The following is a 23,975-nucleotide window of genomic DNA, read 5'->3' on the forward strand; positions in this document are numbered from 1 at the left end:
ATAAACAGCACTAATGTTATTTATATTGCATGGTTCTTTGATTTTAGAATCCTTTTATTTTAGCAATTGTCAAGCAGTTTATTTTATTTTTTTTGGAATTCCTTTATTTTTTATTATTTATTTATTTATTCATTTATTTTTGGCTGTGTTGGGTCTTCGTTTCTGTGCGAGGGCTTTCTCTAGTTGCAGCGAGTGGGGGCCACTCTTCATCGCGGTGCACGGGCCTCTCATTATCACGGCCTCTCTTGTTGTGGAGCACAGGCTCCAGACGTGCAGGCTCAGTAATTATGGCTCACGGGCCCAGTTGCTCCGCGGCATGTGGGATCTTCCCAGACCAGGGCTCGAACCCGTGTTCCCTGCATTGGCAGGCAGATTCTCAACCACTGCGCCACCAGGGAAGCCCTGTCAAGCAGTTTATGGACTCCACTTTGAATCTTTCCAGTTAGCAGCTTTTTTTTTTTTTTTTACATTACACATTCTCATAGGAAATCTATGCACAAATTTATTAACTACAACCCTGGGAATCCTGGTACTGCATCCTATGATCACACAACCTCTAACAATGAAATGTACGTTGTATCATGGTGAAGTATCAAGTAGGCTGATTCAAGTTACCAATCAAATTTATTGTCTGAGCAATAAATACTACAAAACATATGTAATTCCATTCCATTTTTTAAAAAGTCATTTATTCAACAAGTACTTGGGCACCTATTCAAATGTCAGGCATTGTTCTAGGCATTAGGAATATCACACTGCAAAACTGGAAAAAATTTCTTCCCTCATGAAACTTACATTCTAGTTGAAAAGATAAGTAAGAAAAATATAGCATACTTGAGAGTGATGAAGACTAAGGAAAAAAGTCAGGGAGGGGGGATGAAAAAATGTGAGGATGTGATGGAGTCTTACAAAGACTGGCAGTGAAGACCTAACAGAGCAGAATACTGAGCAAAGAGATGAAGGAAGTGAAGTATGAAGTGTCAGTGTAAAAATCAATGAAGAGCCACTCTAAGAAGGAAGTGGAAAGTTTAATTCGAGCCAACCTGAGGATTATAACCCAGGAGACAGACTTTCAGAAAGCTCTGAGGACTGTTCCACTCACTAGAGGTCAAAGCACAGTTATATAAGTTTTTGAGACAAAGGGTTGTACATCAAATAACATACTGACAGTTTACATAGTCCAACAAGACTAATAGTGGGTTATTGTTACCCTTTACAGGATTGAGAAAGGAATGTTGTCTCCTAAGGAGTTACCTTGCTGGTACCAGAAGGAAATAGCTTTTTTTTTTTTTTTTTTGGTGGCATTTCTGTGTTTTTTAAGGGGATCTAGTTAATGTGTAATGCAGATGCACAATGCACACTAAAGGGGAGAGGGTAGTGGCTCAAATGGGCAGAGAGGGAATTTTATGTTTAAAATTTCTTGTCCCATCTTAAAATAATTTATTTCATCAGTAGCAGAATAATGGCTCCCAAGATGTCCATATCCTAGTTCTGGGAAACTGTGACTATGTTACTTTACATGACAAAAGGGACTTTGCAGATGTGATTAATTTAAAGACCTTGAAATGGAGAGAGTATCCTGGATTATCCAGGTGGGCCCAATGTAATCATTATAAGTGAAAGAAGGAAGGAGAGTCAGAGTAAGTGAAGGAGATGTGATGGCCAGAGGTTGGAGTAATGAGGAGCCAAGGAATGCAGGCAGCCTCCAGAAGCTGCAAAAGGCAAGGCATCAGACTCTCCCCTAGAACATCCAGAAGAAACACAGCCCTGCCAACACCTTAACTTTAGTCCAGTGATACTGATTTCAGATTTCTGACCTCCAGAGCTGTGAGATAATAAATTTGTGTTGTTTTAACCACCCAGTAATTTGTTACAGTGCAGTAGGAAACTAATACAGGGAGCTAGACCTGTGGTTGTACAGACAAGTTATCTGCTTTAGCAGACATCTCCAAAATTACAATGGCTTTATAAAACAAACATTTCTTTCACTTATGGTGCCACGTACTGCACGTTGTCTAGGGGCTCTGCGGCACAGAAACATTCAGCGATCTAGCTCCTGTGGCCCAGTGAGTGCCTCCACCATCCCTAGGCCTCACAGTCCTCTGCTGAATGCTTTGAATCTGACTTGATGATACAGGAAGAAAGAGCATAGATGATCACAAAGGAGAATTTAAATGACTGAGCATGGAGGAGGCAAAAGATACCTCCACCTGTGTGCCGTTGGCTAGAACTTAGGTAATTACAAGGCCACCTCTAGCATTCCAGGAGAGACTGGGAACTGTACTTTATGTGCCTAAACAAAAGGAAATTGGTTTAGTAACATAGCCAATCTGTTACAATCCACCTTTCACATGACCAAATGTCTGTGTATACCTTTATCCTGTACATAGAACATAGTCAACTCTTTCTGCAAGGGGTGTAACCCCAAGTCCCAGTCAATACACCCCACTCAAAGTCCAGATCTCCAGTGATGTGAAATTCTTTCCATCAGGTCTGGATGTTAAAGGAAACCAGAATATGTTACCCTAAACAGGAGAATGCAAAGAATCTCATGAGAGTTTTGAAATAGCCAGGGCTGGAAGTAACTCAGGTCACTCCTGACCATATTCCACTGGTCAGAACTCAGTCACATGACCACACAAAACTAAGGCAGTAGCTATGCTCAAGAAGAGGAGACAAGCACTCCAAGTAAGGGGATGAGTAAGAACAAAGGGTGGTTCTAGTCTTTCGTTACCTATCATTCGGATAAAAGTTCTGTTTACTTTACCAAATGAATTTATTTTACTTGCAGTTCCGTAGCCCTATTTAATTTTTCTTTTTAATTAACTAATTTATTTTTTATTTTTGGCTGCACTGGGTCTTTGTTCCTGTGCACCGGTTTTCTCTAGTTGCAGCAAGCGGTGGCTTCTCTTGTTGCAGAGCACAAGCTCTAGGCGCGCGGGCTTCAGTAGTTGTGGCGCACGGGCTTCAGTAGTTGTGGCACGAGGGCCCAGCAGTTGTGGCTCAAGGGCTCTAGAGCACAGGCTCAGTAGTTGTGGCGCACGGGCTCAGTTGCTCCGCGGCATGTGGGATCTTCCTGGACCAGGGCTTGAATCCCTGTCCCCTGCATTGGTAGGCAGATTCTTAACCACTGCACCACCAGGGAAACCCCCTACTTTTTCTTTTTAATTAATTAATTAATTAATTAATTAGGCTGCAGAGGGTCTTAGTTGCGGCACACAGGATCTTAGTTGCGGCACATGGGATCTTCGTCGCAGCGCATGGGCTCAGTAATTACAGCACGTGGGCTTAGTTGCCCCATGGCATGTGGGCTGTTAGTTCCCCGACCAGGGATTGAACCTGAGTCCCCTGCATTGGAAGGCGGATTCTTAACCACTGGACCACTAGGGAAGTCCCTGTATTTACTTTTGTGGTTAGCACTTTATGTAAGGCAACTTATTTTGAGTATTTCATTTGTCCATGCTTTTCTGGAAAGAAAGCATACAGCACATATTAAAGAAAGTATTCATAGATACAGAAAAACATATACTAGTAAAATAGAATAATACAGTTTTTTAGCATTTAGATTCTTCTTCTCCTCTTTCTTTCCCAATATCTCTACTCCAGTTTTCATTGCAGTTTTTGTTTTAAATAGGAGAGAAGTTAGGATGAAAGAAGATGGAAGGACTTACTGTTCCAAGGCAGGGAGTGTGGTCAGCACACAGTCCCCAGCTGTCAGCCCCTTTCTGGTCAGCACATGCCTTCAGCCATGCTGAGGTCCTGTGCATCCTGCTGTAGGAACAGGGAAATGCCTGGGTTTAGTGTATGGGTGGTTCATCTTAGTATGTGGTGCATATGGCACTCACTCAGGAGCGGCCTTGAAAGGTAGTAGTGAAAGGAAATCCACCCTGTGGGGGAGAGCTTCAGACTCATCCACTTTGTGGGGAAAGAAGTGGCCTGAGATTAGAATGAATATATATATATACATATATATATATATATATATGTATATATGTATATATATAAATATACACACACACACACATATATATATGTATATACATATATACACATATACACATGCACATTGTGTATGTGTATATGTTATATATAATTTTATATGCACACACACACTCATGGGTAGTGGTGAATTATCTATCTCTCATCAGGGTACTAGAAGCAAAAATATTACAATATAGCTGTGTTAACAATTATTGTTAATTAGCCTTTTTCTGATATCCACATCCTATGAAATTGTAAAAAGCAAAAGCAAAAGCAAAACAAACAAAACTGACCCATCAACAATCTCAATTAATTATCCTAGCACAAAAAATCCATAAGGGTAATTTTCACGTGGCCAAGACAGCCCTATAGAGTGTTTTGACTAAAAGGAAGAACAGAGAAGGAAAAATACCCCACATTCAAGACAGGCAGCACTACATTATTCAATATTTCTGGAAAATGGCCCTAGGTCATGATGACTCAAATTTAACTTGCCAATTTATTAAAAGGCTACAATGTGACTAAAAATAGCGCAACAGCTTGCCGTCCCTCTATAAAATTCTTCTTTATTCCAAGAGAATTCCCCTTTAAGAATGTCTGAGAAGCCAGGGTTTTTTTCTGATTCCCTTGATATCAAATGCGAGATAAGATTATGACAAGTGCTCATAATCTAACTTGTCTGAGATTTTTCTTTCATATCTGTGCCTATCAGTGCCCAGCTGCCCAGTTCTGGGACACTTAAATACTGAGATTCTGTTCTGCAATCCTTCTAACATAAAAGTATCTTTCCAAAAATACACTCCCAGTCCAAGGAGACGTATGGAAAATATCTCCACAATGTGTGACTCCTTGTGAAAACCTGAGTTGAAAATAATTCTATCTTTGCTTGAAGATCTAATTGCCCATGAGCTGAGTTCATCATGGATTACCTGAGAAGCTGCAGCTTATACACTGCTTTCCAGAGTCGCAATCTCTTGTGAATTACAAGAGTTGAGTGCTACTTAATCTAATAATACTGCACATTTAACCTGCTTTTTATGGATATTTATCAACCATGCTTTGCCAAACATTTGTCTACAAGGCACCTGCTTGCTGTTTTAACCAGGATGACTTCATCACTGCTGTAAATAAATGTAGACCTGTTGAATGATGGAGTGATCATAGTTCCTGCAAACTAAACAGGGACACTGAACCCAAGAGTTGATGTACCTCTAAGAAAAGTGGACATATACTGTTGTCCCTGCCAGATGAAAGCAAACTGCTTCTGGTATTCTGGTGATTGGGAAACAGAAAGAGGAATTTGCAGGTTAGTAACTGCCTGTACAACTATGGTGGTATTGCTTTGCTTCAGCAAAGAGCCATCTGAAACAGGAGCTAAATTTAACCCAGGGACAATGATTTCAAACTTCTGGGCCCCAGAATTTAAGAGAATACATTTGTGTTATTTTAAGCCACCTGGTTTGTGGTAATTTGTCACAGCAGCTATGTGAATCTAATAGTAGCTATGTTGAGAGAAAAGGAATGTTGTTGTTCCTGAATATAATGAACAATTTTCCAAGGTCATCTTTCCTGCTTCAAAATGGGAGTCTTGAACTTCTTAAGAACCACTTTCATCAGCTCATCACCGTAGTATCATGAGAGCCTTAAGTTTAAGGTTTTTGTAATCTGAAGCATAAATGTAAATAGATAAAGAAAGAGGATCTATACCTTCAGCTCTTACTTATTCACTCAGTGAGAACCTGGGGCTGCATCTAGTGATGCCCATGCCTGAAACATGCTACCTGTGTTTAGTATATTACAAAGGTTGAGGCAAAGGAATACTGTTGTGACTTTATAGGTTTATGTATCCTTTTATGAGTAAGTGCTTTTCAATTCCCATTAGACTATTCACAATACTCCCAAATGAATCTTTTTTTTTCACTAAAAATAAAAGAGAATTTACAGATATAAAGAACACCTAAAGTCAAAAATTTAAAAACTCAGAATACAAATGGATGTAAAACAGGAAGGTATGAAAAGGGTTGACAGAACATACAGGAGAAATTTAATAAAAATTTCAAAGCAACTCAGAAAAGAAGACTAAATTAAAATTTCCAAGGAAGGAGATTTGACTGAAAAACATAATGAGAGATATTGAGGAGATAAATAAAGACAACCAAGAGAATGAACTGAAATAAGGACAGAGGTAAAAATGATCAGAGAAAAAGTCATAGTGATAGAAGATAGGCAAAGATGATCTAACATCCATACAATTGGAGCTTCTAAAAAAGAAAATAAAACAAGCAAATAGAATAAATATTTAAAACCAAAACCCAAAAATATCTTCCAGAAAGAAAAAAAGATCTGAATCAACACATTGAAAAGGCCCACCCTGTTCCTGGAAATATTATTCTGAAATGATCAATTCTTAGACATGTCCTAGTAAAACTATTAGACTTTAAAAGTAATGGGGGAGGACTTCCCTGGGGGTGCAGTGGTTAAGAATCCACCTGCCAATGCAGGGGACATGGGTTCGATCCCTGGTCTAGGAAGATACCATGTGCCGCAGAGCAACTAAGCTCATGTGCCACAACTACCGAGCCTGTGCTCTAGAGCCCGCATGCCACAACTACTGAAGCCTGCGTGCCCTAGAGCCTGCACGCCACAACTACTGAAGCCTATGCGCCTAGAGCCTGTGCTCTGCAACAAGAGAAGCCACCGCAATGAGAAGCCCACGCACCATAACGAAGAGTAGCCCCCACTCGCCGCAACTAGAGAAAGCCCGTGCGCGGCAACAAAGACCCAGTACAGCCAAGTAATAATAATAAAAATAAAAATAAAAATAAAAGTAATGGGGAAAACTCCTTGGGGCCTGAAAGCAAACAGATCAATGATTTATAGATAAAAGAAAAGCAGGAGGGCATTAGTCTTCTTGAGAACAATATATAAAGCAAGACAATAGTAGAGTCATAAAGAAATCAATGAAACTGAAAGCAGGAAAACAGAGAAAATTTTTAAAAATCCAAAAGTTGGCTCTTTGAAAAGGTCAAACCTCTAGCCAAGCTAACCAAGGAAAAAAAGAGAGAGAAGACAAAAACTACCAATATCAGAAATAAAAGTGGAGAAACCTGACAAACACGACCTCAGCCAAGTTATCAAGGTCGACTATCAACATTGATAAATCATGCTGATACTGTAGACCCTTCATATATGTGATGGAGTGGCACTTTACCCCTGTGGTTTTCCTCTTCAAAACCTGTAACATTAGTCCAATCATGTGGAGAAAATCAGACAAATCCAATAAAGGGGCAGTCTAAAAAATACTTGACCAGTATTCCTCAAAGCTGTGAAGGTCATCAAAAACAAGGATAGTCGGAGAACCTGTCACAGCCCAGAGGAACCAAAAGAGATGTGAAAACTAAATGTAATGCAGCATCATGGATGGGATCCTGGCACAGAAAAAGACATTAGGTAAAAATTAAGGAAATCTGAGCACACTATGAACTTTAATGAAAATGATAATAGTAATAAATCAATACCGGATCATTAATTGCAAATGGAACATACTAATAAAAAATGTTAATAAAAAGGAAATTGGGTGTAGGTTATATGAGAACTCTCTGTACTATCATCTCAATATTTCTATTAATCTAAAAAACAGTTATAAAAAATAAGTCTATTAAAAAAAAATAGGACTTCCCTGGTGGCACAGTGGTTAAGAATCCGCCTGCCAATGCAGGGGACACGGGTTCAAGCCCTGGTCCGGGAAGATCCCACATGCTGCAGAGCAACTAAGCCCATGTACCACAACTACTGAGCCTGCGCTCTAGAACCCACGAGCCACAACTACTGAGCCCTCGTGCCACAACTACTGAAGCCCATGCACCTAGAGCCCATGCTCTGCAACAAGAGAAGCCACCACAATGAGAAGCCCATGCACTGCAACGAAGGGTAGCCCCCGCTCGCCACAACTAGAGAAAGCCTGCGCGCAGCAACAAAGACCCAACGCAGCCAAAAATAAAATAAATAAATTTATTTTTTTAAAAAAAGAAAAAACATAGAGGCATAGATGTAGAGAACAAACATACGGACACCAATGGGGGAAAGGGGGGGTGGGAGGAATTGGGAGATTGGGATTGACATATTTACATTACTATGTATAAGACAGATAACTAATGAGGACCTACTGTATAGCACAAGGAACTCTACTCAGTGCTCTGTGGTGACCTAAATGGGAAGGAAATCCAAAAGGAGGGGATATATGTATATGTATAGCTGATTCACTTTGCTGTACAACAGAAACTAACACAACATTGTAAAGCAACTATACTCCAATAAAAATTTTTAAAAAAACACAGGTGGGCAGTGGGGAAAACTGCTTTGAAGGAGACTAAAGAGACTGAAAAAACAAATGTAATTGTGAGCCTTAATTGAATTCTGGATTAAAGAAAAAACTATAATAAACAATTTAGGAACAAATGGAAAGATTTGGAAATGAATGTTAATAGATATATTTAATGATATATAATAATAGAAATTAAATAACTCAATTGAAGTTTAAAATTTTTTGGATGTGATAATGATATTACAATTCTGTTGGAGAATTTCTTTGCTCTTAGAATAGATTTTGAAGTATTTACATATGAAATACTGCAACTTAATTGTCATTGTCAGAAATATGCAACTTAATTTCACATGGTTAAGCAATAATAAGTAGGTAAAGAGAGAAAAAACAAAATATTAACAAGAGTCAAATATATGACTAAAGAATATACAGGTGATCATTTTTCTGTTCTTTCAGCTTTTCTGTAAGTTTTTTAAATTTTAAAATACATAGTTGGAGAAAAAAATATGAAAGGCTTGAGTTTTTGGAGAAGCATAATATTACATTAAATTTGCCTAGGAGAGAAAAAAATTACCTCTTCTGTTTTCCTCAAGATGAAGGGCATTTGGAAGCATATGAATTACCAGTTCCACAATTCTCCAGAGTCAAACTTTTTCAGTCAGTCATAACTGAGTAAAATATTCAAGCAACTGCCAAGTGGCTGGGGTGCCTCAGTGAAACGACGATAAACTGAAGACTGTTCACATTCACATACAGTCAAATAGCATTTCATCCTTTGTTGGTTTTTATGACATAGTCAAAGACACCATGAGCGATGTCTATGCTTGAGTTGCCTGCTTATCCAGGCTATAGTAGTCAGGTCATTCTTGTTGATGGGATAGGTCCAAGACTAAAAGCTCTTCAGAGATTACTGGGAACCGGGCAGAGTTTCAAGCTCAATCAATGTATTAATTTATTTAATCCTCATAACAACTCCATGAGGGAGATATACTATTATCTCCATCTTACAGATGAGGAAGCTGAGGTAAAGGGAGGTTATGTAACTAGCCCTAGATCACACAGTAATAATTGGCAGAGCTGGAATTCAAATCCAGAGCTAGCTACGGAGTCTAACCAGTGTCTCACATTGAAAAGAGTACCTGGCCCTTACTTGTGGTTACATATTCCACATGATGTTCATATTCTTTGTGACATGGTCCCAGTTCTCAAAATCTGGTTGAGGGGCATTCTTCCTATGCACATACAGAACCAGGAAGGTACATTCTCATTTTAAAGGCATAGGGACTTTGATCAAATCCCACCTAATGATAGTATTATCCATCAACCTCAGAATGAGCATATTTGTTAACTGTTCCAGGAACAAATTTTGCTAGTTTTATATCCAGCTGACTTGCAGTATTTCAAACATTTTCCTACCTAACTGGTTGTGGCATGTTTTTTTACAAAAATGGCCACAATTTCCCAATCCCGCCCCTATTTCTCTTAACAGAGAATCTGAAAAAACATGCATTTTATTATGTTGAAGCATTTTAAGAACCAGCAGACAAAAATCATCTTTGCTCCCTGTCAGCATTTATAACCTCATAATTGTTGTGATTTTGCATCTCCTCATGTTAAGAGGCAGAGTCTGTTTCCCCATCCCTTGGGTGTGGGCTGGTCTTATGACTTGCTTTGGCCAAGAGATTTCAGCAGAAGTGACGGTGCTCCCGTTCTGGGCCGATGAAGGCCTTACACTGTCCTTTGTCTCTTGTAACCCATTCAACCGTCATGAGCATAAGGCAGGGCTAGTCTGCAGGAGGATGGGAGGCCATACCATGCAGACAAACCCCAGATGTCGGCGAGAGCCAGCCAAGATCAGCAAGGCCATCCCACAGCTCATTGCAGCAACATGAGGAAGCCTCACTGAGCTCACAATAGCTGCCCAACTGAGCCCAGCTAAATTTCTGACCTACAGAAGCATGAGCTAAGTAAATGCTGGTTGTTTTAAGTCACTAACTTCTGAAATGGCTGGTTGCACAGCAAAACCTAACTGACACTCCAGCTCACTGGGTACTTTGCACTGGCTTTTCCAAAACCTCAGTGTGTCCCAAAGGTACACCCAGCACCCCACTGTCTTAATCTCTTCAGGCTGCTATAACAAAATACCACAGACAGGGTGGCTTATAAACAACGGAATTTATTTCTCACAATTCTGGAGGCCGGAAGTCTGCGATCAGGGGGCCAGCATAGATAGGAGAGGGCTCTCTTCTGGGCTGCAGACTTCTCATTGTGTCCTCACATGGCACAAGGGGCTAGAGAACTCTGTGGAGTCTCTTTTTATGAGAGCACTTATCCCATTCACGAGGGCTCTGCCCTCATGATCTAATCACCTCCCATCACCTTGAATTTTGAGGGAACACAATAGATACTAGCACCATGAACCTCTTAACAAAGAATCTGAAAGGATGCATATTTTGAAATGGTTAAGCAAAGCCCAAGAACCATCACACAGAAACTGTCTTTGCTAACTTGTCAGCATTTGAAAATCATGCTATTTATCACTGATTCTTCTCGAGGACTTCTTGCTGTGCAGAAGTCCAAGGAGGTAGCACTTTTTAATCCGGCGCTCAAATGTGAACATTTCTCAGACCCGATTTTCTCCATCAGGAGCTCGTCCTTCCTGTTTACCAGCTGTCTTCCTGGTCATTAGCTGTTACTAAGTACTGATTGGATGAAGTCTCTGTAAGAAGAACAGTCGTTCATTGGCTGATCTCCAGGGTCACATCTGAGAGGAAACAGTAGGTATGGGATCGCTGACCATGGCAATAGCAGCTTTTCTGTTGAGAGCTGTAAGAGCTGCTCTCACAGTTTTGCAGAACAGCAAGAACACAGTGTTCTTCAGATGTGGCTAATCTTCACCATTACTGGCAACATAACATTCTAGTAGTGAGGTTTCAGGTTGTCCTGCAAGAGGTAGCCCCTCAATTTAGTTGCTCTTTTCAATGAAAGTTTCTGTGTGGGTATATCTCAAAGATGTGCTCCAATTTGTGTATTTTTTGGAGTTGAAGTGTACAAACACTGTTTTCACGGTACTTTGTTTAATCTATTTATAGGAACTTTATATACTAGGGAAATAAAACTTTGGTCCATGATCTAAGTTCTAAATAGTTTTTTTCTGTTCTCTTTTCATTTTGCTTATGGTGGTGTTTACTAGGAAGAAAAGTGCTATTTTTATGTTTTCAAATGTTATCAGCCTCTTAAGATTTCTAGATTTTGTGTCATAATTTAAAAAGCCTTTTCATCTCTGAAGGAAATTACGTTCCCCCTCTAAAATTATGTTCTCATATTTTCTTTAGTGTTTTATGATTTTGCTTCTATCCTTTCAAACCTTTTTGGAAAAACAAAAAACTTCAAGTCACTTGGAGTTTATTCTGGTATGTCTTTCAGATGGTTAATGTTGATTCCCAAATCACTTATTGAATATCCCATTTTCCTCCACGATTTGAGATGCCACTTTTTACTGCATAAATTTCCATATGCATATTGATTTTTCATTCTCTTCCCTTGCTCATCTGTCTATTCATTTACCAATGCACACTCTTTACATGTTTAGGTTTTATAATGTCCTAATATCTTTTGACTTTTTCAAATTTTTTGGACTGTTTTTGCTCATTTATTTTTCCATATTAATCTTAGAATCACCTTGTCCAGTTAAAAAATTCTGTTACTAGTTTTACTGGAATCATATTAAATTTACTGGTTAGCTTAAGGAGAACTACCATTATAAAACTGAATGTAGTATTTTTTTTTTGGCTGCGTTGGGTCTTCGTTGCTGCGTGCAGGCTTTCTCTAGTTGTGGTAGTGATCAGGGGCTACTCTTCATTGTGGTGTGCAGGCTTCTCACCGCGGTGGCTTCTCTTGTTGCGGAGCACGGGCTCTAGGTGTGAGGGCTTCAGTAGCTGCGGCGTGTGGGCTCAGTCGTTGCAGCACACAGGCTCTAGGGCATGAAGGCTTCAGTAGTTGTGGCCCATGGGCTTAGCAGTCGTGGCTCGTGGGCTCTATAGCGCAGGCTCAGTAGTTGTGGCGCACAGGTTTAGCTGCTCCGTGGCATGTGGGATCTTCCCGGACCAGGGATTGAACCCATGTCCCCTGCACTGGCAGGCAGATTCTTAACCACTGCACCACCAGGGAAGTCCCTGGATGTAGTATTTTTTGTTTTCAATGTACACTTGTGTTTATTTTGAGAATTAAAAAATTGTGCTCACATAGTTCTTTACACTTATTAGGTTAGTTCCTAGGTATTTTATCTTTTAAAATTACATTGTAGGGACTTCCCTGGCAGTCCAGTGGTTAAGACTCTACACTTCCAATGCAGGTGCATGGGTTCGATCCCTGGTCGGGGAACTAAGATCCCACATGCCATGCAGCACAGCCAAAAAAAAAGATTAAAATTATACTGTAAATTGATCCTTTCCTTCTATTATATTTTCAAACTTGTTTGTTTATATAAAGCTATTGATTTATGAATATTCATGGCATATGCCACTGTGTTATTAAATTTTTACTTGTTTCCCATGAGATTTCCACATATATGAGCATATAGTCTACAAACAGTGATAATCTTAACCTCCTTCTTTCCATTTCTATACCTCAAATTTCTTTTTCTGATCTAATTCTGCTGTTTTAGTGCCTTCAAAAACCTATTAAGTGGAAATTCCCTAGCGGTCCAGTGGGTAGGACTCCGTGCTTCCACTGCAAAGGGCACAGGTTCAATCCCTGGTCGGGGAACTAAGATCCCACAAGCCATGTGGCACAGCCAAAAAAAAAAAAAAAAAACAACCAAAAAACCTATTAAGTGATAATGATGAATGTGGCTGTTCTGGTTAAAAATATGTTCACAAGTTCCTTGACATTCATCCCTTCAAAAGATGGACTCATCTTTTTGAATTAGGGCTGGATTGAATGACTTACTTCTATGGAACAGAAATAAAGTGAAAAGGATGGTGTGTGACTTTGGAGACCAGGTCATAAAAGGCACTGCAGCTTCCTTCCTCTCTCATGGTTTACTTACTCTGTGCCAGTGCCATGTTTTTTTTTTTGTTTTATTTTTTGGCTGTGTTGGGTCTTTAGTTGCGGCGAGTGGGGGCTACTCTTCGTTGCGGTGTGTGGGCTTCTCATTGCGGTAGCTTCTCTTATTGCAGAGCACGGGCTCTAGGTGAGCAGGCTCAGTAGCTGTGGCTCGCAGGCTCTAGAGCACAGGCTCAGTAGTTGTGGCGCACAGGCTTAGTTGCTCCGCGGCATGTGGGATCTTCCTGGACCAAGGGTCAAACCCGTGTCCCCTGCATTGGCAGGCAGATTCTTAACCTCTGTGCCACCAGGGAAGTCCCCAGTGCCAAGTTCTGAGGACACTCAAGCAGGCTTGTGGTCCCAAATGTTGAGGCACTGAGGCTTCTGGCCAACAGTCATGCAAGTGAGCTTGGAAGTGGATCCTCCTGCCCCAATTAAGCCTTCACAACTGAAGCCCCAGCTGATATCATGACCGTGACTTTATGAGAAACTCTGAACCAGAACAATACAGTTAAGCTGCAACCCCCCCCCTTGTGTGTTGGTCAAGTTTTTGCTTATTGGACTAGATTATAAATTGATTCACATGACCCACAAAGTTTAAAATTGATTTTGTATCAGCTTGGACTTAAAGGGACAGTGACAGTACAACGTGAAGAGAGGTCTTTAGACCCCTGCACAACTATGGACAGGAAGCAGCTGAGAAAATGATTTAACTGTAAACATGGGTACCTTTTATGGAACTGGAAGGATAACTCAGAGGGTGGAGCCAAGAGCCCAGTGGATGGAGAAAAGAGCCACTGAGTACTCTCAGGAAGTTGACAGAGTCCTAATCAAGGAACCAGCAACATTTACCCAGTTAGATTTCAGGAATTTCTGTGGACTAGTGACTACTATGTGCCTTTCATTGCTCTCCTCTTTGAAGGGAAATGCCTATAGAGGCACAGTTTCCCATGCCTCTCTCATTGCACGTGATGTATGTGGTAGTGGTTAGTGCAGATCTCCTGTCTTTTTAATTCACAGACCTTCATATGGAGAGGAACCACTTGAGTTACACCCAAGGAACTGCATCCAAGGGCTCATTTGCTCCAGGACCTCACAAGATTCTGGACCTTAATGCTGTATTGAAATGAGAACTTTACAGGGGTCTGGGGAGGGGATGAGTGTATGCTGCATGTAAAAAGAATGTAAAACATTTGTGGCCAGAGGGTGGATTCTGGAAGTTTTAAAACATGGGCCCCAAATTATTTAACTCTCCTCCCATCAGTCTGATTCTGTGGCTGCTTGACTAATAGAATACAGTGCAGAATAAAGATTCTGTATCAGTTTTTGGTCCCAGGCCTTACGAGTTAAAAAAAAAAAAAAAGATAGCTGTTAAAGATGGTAAGCAGATTTTATTCAGGACGGTGACTGGTACAGGGACGACTGCAATGGGATTTTGCAGTGGGGGAGACTGGGCTCAACCTCAAATACAGCATGGTAATTGGGAATTTAGAGCCAAGTAGCAGGGTAGGGGTTAGCGGATGGAAACTCACTAAGAGGAAACATCAAAGGTAAGGGGGTTTCTGGTTAAACCTATCTAACAGGATTCTTGTTGAAGGTAGGCCAGGGTGATCAGATATTACCTAGGTCAGCGGTCCGCAACCTGACCAGGGCCCCGGGGACCGGTTTCGTGGAAGACAATTTTTCCACAGCCCGGGGGATGGTTCAGGCAGTAATGCAAGCAATGGGGGGGAAAGTTCAGGCGGTAATGCGAGCGATGGGGAGCAGCAGATGACGCTTTGCTTGCTTGCCTGCTGCTCACCTCCTGCTGTGCGGCCTGGTTCCTAAGAGGTACCGCTCTTCGGCCCAGAGGTTGGGGACCTCTGACCTAGGTGATGATGGAGGCTAAGAAACCTAATCAGATACGGAACTAGAGGGTTCCCAGAATGACTTAGTGGGGTTCTTGCTAAACCTGAACTTTACAGATGGGACAGGAGGTCAGGAGCTTGACTAAAGTTTGGTCAAGCAAAGAAACTTTGTCCTAAAAACCCAGCAACTGCTACTTCCTGTCTTTTGGGACGCTAGCTTTTGGAACCCGTATGCCACGCTGTGAGGAAATCAAGACCACACGGAAAGGCCACGTGTAGGCATTCCAGCAGGCCCAACTGAGGTCCCGGTCCACAGCCAGTATCAAGCATCAGACATGAGCATGGGAGCCCTTGATATGACTTTAGCTGCACTCATAGGAGACACCCTGGATGGGAATCCTCTAAGCCCAGTGAACCCCAGAAGCATGAACAATAACAACAGCGTAGTTGCCATCTGTTCCTGCGACCCAACCCCTCCTTTAGTTCAAGCTCGCCAAACTACTCACGGGAATTAGCAGTTGAGGGAACTTTCCGGAGCCCTTCCTCGGGAGTGTTGATTGGCTTGCACTCAAGTCAATCAAGACTTTCTGCCCAATGGGCCTTTCAGCCTCCAGACAGGGTGTGAGCCTATTGGCTAACACAACCGCTCTCTCCATCTGTAGTGTGGGCAAAACCCAGAAAGTACCCACAAAGACCACACAGGACCAAAACACCTCCAGAAGTGGCGTTTAGGGCGGCTTCCTCCAGTGCGGTCCAATGAACTCTTTCTTTTGGCAGCAAATTCACTCCTCGAGCCCGCCCAAAAGGAAGAAGATCTTGACTGGTTGTTTAGCACAGGGGGACAGAGACCCACGGGAGCCTCGACCAAGCACTTGCCGTTATTGTTCAGATCGCCTGTCAATCAGCAAGCCTTTCTGGATGGGCGGAAACTGGCGGCCCTTTGGCACCGCCTCTTCCTGGGCTGGTGTGTAGGGAGGCCGCCAGGCTGCAGCGGCTGGGAACCTGCCGCGTGGGCGGGGCCGCGCTGCACTGTCCTACAGTTGCTTCAACGTGAAGCGTCGGGAGTGCAGCGAAGCTCGGGGCCGTGAAGGGGGGGGGGGGCTTGGCCCGGTGCGGGGGCGGGGCCGCGGCCGGGGCGGGGCTGGAGGAGGCGGAAGCGGAGAGCGAGCTGGAGCCGGAGGCGTAGCGAAGCCAGCGTCCGGGCCGGCGGGACGGCGTCGGCTGGGTTGGCCGGGGCGGCGGGGCGCTAGAGCCGGGGCGGGCGGGCCGCGGGCCGGGGATCGGGTGACGGGCGGGCTGAGCTCCCGCCCCCGCGCGGTCCCGGGGAGGATGCGGCCGGGGGCCTCGGGGCGGGGCGGGCGGCGGCGGCGGCAGCGCTAGCGGCGCAGGGGGTGGGCGGCGGCGGCATGAGGCGCGGGGCCGGCGTCCGCGGGAGGGAGGCGCTGCCCGCGGCCCGGCCGCTCCCGCTGCAGCTGCTCGCCGGGTTCGCCGTGCCCTGCCCGCGGGGCCCCGGCTGTTCTCATCCCGGCCGCCGCCCGGGCTGCCGCTGGTGACCACTCGCCGTCCCGCCGGAGGCTTCACCCGCGCCCTCCCCCAGGACGCGCCCGCGGAGCTCCGGCCTCTTCGCCCCGCTCGCGGAGGCCGCGCTGCGCGCCGGGCGGCGGCGAGGCCGGAAGATGGCCTGGGTGCTCAAGATGGACGAGGTGATCGAGTCCGGGCTGGTGCACGACTTCGACGCCAGCCTCTCGGGCATCGGGCAGGAGCTGGGCGCCGGCGCCTACAGCATGAGGTACCAGTGCCCGGGCGCGGGCGCGCGGGCGGGCGGGCGGAAGCCTCTGTCTCCTTGGGAAAGGCCTGCACGACCCTGGGCCTCTGACCGCGCCATGGAGCCCCGCAGGCCTCTGCCCACGGTGGGGGCGGGCGACGGAGAGCGGCCCCGCAGGCTTTGGCCCGGGGACCGCCCCTGAGGGCTGCATTTTTGCCGTAAAATACGCCCCGCTGTTAGGATGGCTTGAGTTGGGGGAAGGGACTTCCTTGCCTTGCAAGTGATTTACAAGCCACTTAGAGCTGGAATACAGTGTACGAAATGCTAAGACTCGTGTTGGGAGAACACTCTCCAGGGTTTTGGCATCAGTTCCTACTCTGTTCTACCTTGTAGTCTTTATTGGTTGCAAATTTTAATCACTTGATATTCCAATAGTAATTATATCATAAGTGAAAGTAGCCACAGGGGGAGAAAAGCACATTAACTTGGGTTTTTCAATTGTCTCAAAGTGAAGTTTTTCACTGGGGGGACTACCCTCTGAGGCTGTTTACTTTTGAAGAAGGTTTTAAGATGCACTGATTGCACCACAAACAAGAGTTTGTTTAGTCTCAGCTGTCTGTACAAGCAGCCATTCATTTTGTTTAATTTTGATAGGTTGAAACAGATCTGAGCTTAGTCTCTCGCCTTTATCCTGAAGAACACTGGGTTTTTGCTATCAGTTTGGCAGCTCTGTATTTTTTTTTTTTAGCAGTTTTATGGAAATGTAGTTTACTTAGTATACGTTCACCCGATTAAAGTGTAAAATTCAGTGGTTTGGCAGTTTTTCCTTAATGCGAATTAAATGAGATTTTGCGAAGAGACTCTTTAAAGTAATGACTGATGTCTTTGACGTGCTGTCCAGTTTCCCAGTAGCTTTCATACCTCTCACTGCAGCTCTGGGGGAGGACAGGGAGCATTAAAGTCCTGAAGAAGAACGACTTCTGGGTCAGAGCAGGCCTTGGATGGTAGGGGCTACTCCCTGAAATAATTTGGCTTTTAAATCTTAAACGGAAACTCTGAGCTGAAAAGTAGAGATGTTTCTTAGGGTGTGGAAGCACATGGATGAAAGCCTCAGGTCGCCAGTCTCTGACCCTGATTGGGTCTGTGCTGGTCTGCCTGAACTTGGCACTTCCTCTCTCTGCAGCTGTGCAACTTGAGGGCTCTGGATGAGGTGGCTTATTTTCTAGAACAACTGTCTTAGTGTTGAGGAAATTGAGCTACTGAAAGTCATAAGGTCACCCCAGTTGGCAGTACAAGAGGCACTGATTCACAGTGAAAACATGTGTGGGCCTCGAGGGCCATGCTGCTCCTTGAGACCCTGGACTTGCAGTGAAGGCAGAAGAGGGCAGGTGAGGCAGATTCAGTGTTTCTTCTCAATTATGGTTAAATGAAGGTTTGCTGCTGAGAGCTTTGCTTACTGAGGGTTATTCTGAGCTTTCACTTTTTTTTCTCGAGTTCTGTTTGTTTCAGTGATTCAGCCAACTAGTGAACTTTTGTTTATGGTCTAGAAGGAAAATCTTGATATTAAACCTTTTCATTACCTTGTCCTTAAAGGTATTTTCTGACATCTTTGTAATTCTGTGTCTTTTTACAATACTTTCCATGGGGACTTTTTCCATTGATTGTTTTTGGTTATTGGTTATATGGTATCTGTCATTTAATCTGAATTTTCTAGTATCTTTGAAGGCACATACCATTTTTAAGGAGCTTATTTAGTTTTTTGTACTTAATTGGGTCCTCAAGAGGAGCCAGGAGAGTACTTGCCTCTTGCAAATTCAAGGCCCATTATTTGAAATACAAATTTAGGAAAACTCCAAGATTGCCTTGATCTGGAGCAGGTCTGAAGAAGGCTTTAGGCTGTTGCAGTCCTCCTTTGATGGCCCTTACGCTTCCCAGCCCGGCCCTGGAGCTGGGGAGTGCCCGCCCAGCCTCTTCTCTCTGCAAGGGCAATGGCCTCCTTTCCTCAGGCATCGGGGAAGCGGGACATTCCTGAGCTCCAGGGAAGTAAGGCTCATGATTCTTGTCTATTTCATTTGTCCTCTCAAATTCAAGAAATAAACTTGAGGCGCTAAATTTGAAATTATCGGAAAAGTGACTTCTTGATAAAAATTTGCTCTGGAGGCAGCTTTCCATTTTTCTTTCAGAGTGAAGTATGCCTGAGGGACTTCCCTGGAGGTCCAGTGGTTAAGTAAGACTCCACGCTTCCACTGCGGAGTGGTAGGGGAACTAAGATCCCACCTGCCACGCAGTGCGGCCAAAAAAACCCCAAATTGAAGTATGCTTACTGTATTTGCTTTTTGTATGGCTTAAACCAAGAGGTATTTCTAAAGACTTCTTTAGGAAATGATTTCTTCAGCTTTGAAGGAAGATAGCATGAAAGAAACATGTGGTTTCTCTCAGTAGTCTGACAATTTAGAAATATATATTTGCATTAAATAATGTAGGCTGATAGTATTGGGATATGATGAGGCTAATTTCTGGTAAAATCTTTGCTTCCCTTTTTTTCCTACACCCTGGTTCTCATTGTCTGTTTGTGTTCTTCTGTGTGTATTCTCGTACCCTATTTGTATGTGAGGCATAGGCTGCTGCAGATTCTATTTGAAATAAGGCGGGTCCTAAATGTTTTTTAAAATCTTAGTTACAATATCAAGAGTCTAGAGATGGTTGAAGAGACCCTAGAAAGCTAATAGACCAATCCTTTTCTTTTAAGTGTGTAAACCAAAGTTTGTAGTTGTTAAAGCGATTGTCAGTGGCACCACCATTCCAAGTGAGGACTGAGTTTCCCCTCACTGAATGAAGGCCGAAACCCATTGTGACTTGAAATCTGGGTCATTCATGTTTTGTGAAGTAAGGAGCAGATAACCAAAGGACTTGAAAAAGTAAAACTCATTAAAACTCTCCTAGGAGGATCTTTTGGTCCACCTGGTAATTTTATTTCCATCTTAAGTGTTCACATGAAATGTATAATCTATAATAAGTTAACTTTCAGGATTTAACGAGTAATTTGAAAAATAAAAGTAATGTGAATTCTTTATGCATAAAAACTTTTTTAGTATTAAATTATTACTTTACAAAGGGTATTGGTCTGAGCCCTCTTAAACTTCACTATGGTATACATCTGTTTTGAAACAAAAGGTGTACTTTATATATTCTTAAGTGAGAGGTACATTCATAGTTTACAAATAATTTGCTAAATCAAAACTGTTTTGGGGTGAAGACAGATTTTCTATATTGACTGAAAGATTAAAATGTCAGTTTATAGACCCTTTGAGGTAATGGGAAAATTTCAACTTTGATCAGTGTTAAGTTAGTAAAAGATTACAAAGGATATGGTTTATTATGTAGCTATTAATAGCTTATAATTTTCTTTGGGTCTCATGCTAAAGCAGAATGTCCTTGAGTAGGTGACATTTCTTGGAAGTATAGAAAATTTTCAGGATAAGTGAAATTTGAACAATTTATTAGGGTGGTACCTGAGACTGCTTTCAGAATTGGCAATAATTTCTATAAAATTTCTCATTTCAAATTTTAAAAACTTTTTCTGGGCTTAATCTTGAAAGAATTTAATAAATTGTTGATAAAAAAAGATACTCACTTCAGAGTATAGTATCCATATTGGTTATTACCTTACAGCAGGGACTGGCAAATCTTTTCTATAAAAGGCCAGATAGCAAATATTTAAGGCTTTGTAGGCCAGAGGGTCTCTGTCACTCTGTTTTGTTTGTTTACAACCCTTTAGAAAAATGTAAAAACCATTCTTAGGTCCTGGTTGTACAAAAACAGGCCAGCTGCGTTTGGCCTTTGGGCTGTAGCTTGCTGACCCCTGCTCTAAAGGATAGATTCTAATAATATACTTTGATTGCCTTGGAAAAACATTTGCTGAGTATTGAAACCTTATATTCAAAAAGTAATTTTTATGTAGACTAAGAACTCACTCAGCTAATTTATGTACATCCTGTTGTTTGCCCATAGATTTTATTTTGTTCTATTTTTAAAATCAGGTGTTCCCTCCCCGCACTAAGAGTAAGATTCAGTACAGTTTATGCCCTTCAATCAGGGCTGTTTGAAACTTGGTAGTTTATTGATACGGTCTCATAAATGTGATATGTTTCATCAGAGTGACACTTGTTAGTTTGCTAGGACAACTTGTACATTTACTTTTGGTGGAAATACCATCTGATGGTTCATCTTTTTTTGCTGTAAGTTCTGTGACTGAATTTAAAAGAAGTTCTGTAATATTTATTTTGCTTGCTTTGGGACATATCTGATACATGGATGTGAAACTCTTCTGTGTTGAACCTTGGTAGTAGTCTTTTTGTTTTAAACTTTCTGAGTTTATGAGTTAGGAGTTTATGTTTACAAGTTAAAAAGATTGTGTAGATAGTTGACATATACCCTTTACCCAGCTTCTCCTACTTCCATAACCAGAATACAGTCTTCAAAACTACCTTGGTACAGAACTGTTACCTAAAGTGCAAAATTCATTTGAATTTCACAGGTTTTTTTTCTCTATTGCCCTTTTTCTAGTCCAGGTTCCAATCTAGGATCCCATATTGCATTTAGTCTTTACCTTCTTCAACAACAATTCCTTAGTCTTTCCATCTCTTTTATGACTCCGACACTTCTGCTATGTACTGGTCAGAACCGTTGTTTTTAAACACAGAAAATTTTTGGAAGCAACGATAGAATACCTATGAATACTATTTAGCTTTTAAAGGATCTCTGTCATTTTAGCAGAATGATTATTTTTAAAGGCTCATTTTTATTTTATTTTATTTTTTAATTTTTTGGCTACGCTGTGCAGCATGTGGGATCCTAGTTCCCCGACCAAGGATTGAACCCGCGCCCCCTGCATTGGAAGTGCAGAGTCTTAACCACTGGACTGCCAGGGAAGTCCCAGCAGAATGATTTTGAGTAGAGTAGGACCACTGTTGATGTCATTCATTTATAGATTACTTTGTCTCAGTCTACCTGAATAGAATGGTATGCTGTGTCTTTTGTAGTCTCTTCATAATCAAGAACTTTTAAATTTTATTAATTTATTTGAAATAATTACAAACCATTATATATTACCACAAATATATATATATTTTTTTTTAATTAATTAATTATTTATGGCTGTGTTGGGTCTTCGTTTCTGTGCGAGGGCTTTCTCTAGTTGTGGCAAGTGGGGGCCACTCTTCATCGCGGTGCGCGGGCCTCTCATTATCGCGGCCTCTCCTGTTGCAGAGCACAGGCTCCAGACGCGCAGGCTCAGTAATTGTGGCTCACGGGCCTAGTTGCTCCGTGGCATGTGGGATCCTCCCAGACCAGGGCTCGAACCCGTGTCCCCTGCACCGGCAAGCAGACTCTCAACCACTGCGCCACCAGGGAAGCCCAATATATTTTATTAAAAATTTTTTTTGGAAACAAAACAGTTTGTGAGAAGAGTGGTATTGTCTTACACTTGCAAATTTCTTTCTTTTTTTTTTTTAACATCTTTATTGGAGTATAATTGCTTTACAGTGGTGTGTTAGTTTCTGCTGTATAACAAAGTGAATCAGCTATACATACACATATATCCCCATATCTCTTCCCTCTTGCGTCTCCCTCTCTCCCATCCTCCCTATCCCACCCCTCTAGCTGGTCACAAAGTACTGAGCTGATCACCCTGTGCTCTGGGGCTGCTTCCCACTAGCTATCTATTTTACATTTGGTAGTGTATATATGTCCATGCCACTCTCTCACTTTGTCCCAGCTTACCCTTCCCCCTCCCCGTGTCCTCAAGTCCATTCTCTACGTCTGCGTCTTTATTCCCGTCCTGCCCCTAGGTTCTTCATAACCATTTTTTTTTTAGATTCCATATATGTGTGTTAGCATACAGTATTTGTTTTTCTCTTTCTGACTTACTTCACGCTGTATGACAGACTCTGGGTCCATCCTACTCACTACAAATAACTCAATTTCGTTTCTTTTTATGGCTGAGTAATATTCCATTGTATATATATGCCACATCTTCTTTATCCATTCATCTGTCGATGGACACTTAGGTTGCTTCCATGTCCTGGCTATTGTAAATAGAGCTGCAATGAACATTGTGATACATGACTCTTTTTGAATTATGGTTTTCTCAGGGTATATGCCCAGTAGTGGGATTGCTGGGTCGTATGGTAGTTCTGTTTTTAGTTTTTTAAGGAACCTCCATACTGTTCTCCATAGTGGCTGTATCAATTTACATTCCCACCAGCAGCGCAAGAGGGTTCCTTTCCTCCACACCCTCTCCAGCATTTATTGTTTGTAGATTTTTTGATGATGGCTATTCTGACTGGCGTGAGGTGATTCCTCATTGTAGTTTTGATTTGCACTTCTCTAATGATAAATGATGTTGAGCATTCTTTCGTGTGTTTGTTGGCAATCTGTATTATCTTCTTTGGAGAAATGTCTATTTATGTCTTCTGCCCATTTTTGGATTGGGTTGTTTGTTTTTTTTTAATATTGAGCTGCATAAGCTGCTTGTAAATTTTGGAGATACATCCTTTGTCAGTTGCTTCATTTGCAAATATTTTCTCGCATTCTGAGGGTTGTCGTTTCGTATTGTTTATGGTTTCCTTTGCTATGCAAAAGCTTTTAAGTTTCATTAGGTCCGATTTGTTTATTTTTGTTTTTATTTCCATTTCTCTAGGAGGTGGGTCGAAAAGGATCTTGCTGTGATTTATGTCATAGAGTGTTCTGCCTATGTTTTCCTTTAAGCAAATTTCTTTAATATTTGGTGTAGAAAAGCAGATGGATTCTCTTATCTGCTATCGGAATATATTGTTTTGGTTGACATACGTGAAGAAAATCCAGCCTCACGTAGATATGTGTTTGGAAAAGGGGAGATTATTTTAATAGCCCTTTCAGATCATTTTGGAAAGTCGTCTGATAATATACCAGCACTTGAAAAGTGGTAGTTTCTTAAAGTTGCAGTGTGGAATCTGAAACTGTATCAATATAC

The 23,975-nt window shown here is 42.1% G+C and overlaps 1 protein-coding gene and 1 long non-coding RNA gene across 4 annotated transcripts in view; one reads left to right on the top strand and one right to left on the bottom strand.

Moving 5' to 3' along the window:
- Nucleotides 1-409: 409 nt before the first annotated feature.
- On the bottom strand, nt 410-16,294 carry LOC309608551. The gene is made up of 3 exons (XR_014232960.1): nt 15,705-16,294; nt 3,672-3,771; nt 410-3,467 (listed from the first exon to the last, which is right to left on the bottom strand). It is a non-coding gene; the product is annotated as an uncharacterized lncRNA (long non-coding RNA).
- A 43-nt stretch (nt 16,295-16,337) lies between these two features.
- UBP1 (upstream binding protein 1) overlaps nt 16,338-23,975 on the top strand; it is a 67,291-nt gene continuing 59,653 nt past the window's right edge. Inside the window, exons 1-2 of one of the 3 annotated variants that reach the window (XR_014232888.1) lie at nt 16,338-16,423; nt 16,796-16,987. Coding sequence is in view for 1 of the 3 variants with exons in the window: in XM_082348560.1 (XP_082204686.1) it covers nt 16,875-16,987 (113 nt within the window). In the remaining 2 variants the exon portion in view is untranslated. The other 2 variants (XM_082348560.1, XR_014232889.1) reach the window with 2 other exon arrangements.

Source organism: Balaenoptera borealis (genome assembly GCF_965194805.1).
Source record: "Balaenoptera borealis genome assembly, chromosome: 12".
NCBI classification, from domain to species: Eukaryota; Metazoa; Chordata; class Mammalia; order Artiodactyla; family Balaenopteridae; genus Balaenoptera; species Balaenoptera borealis.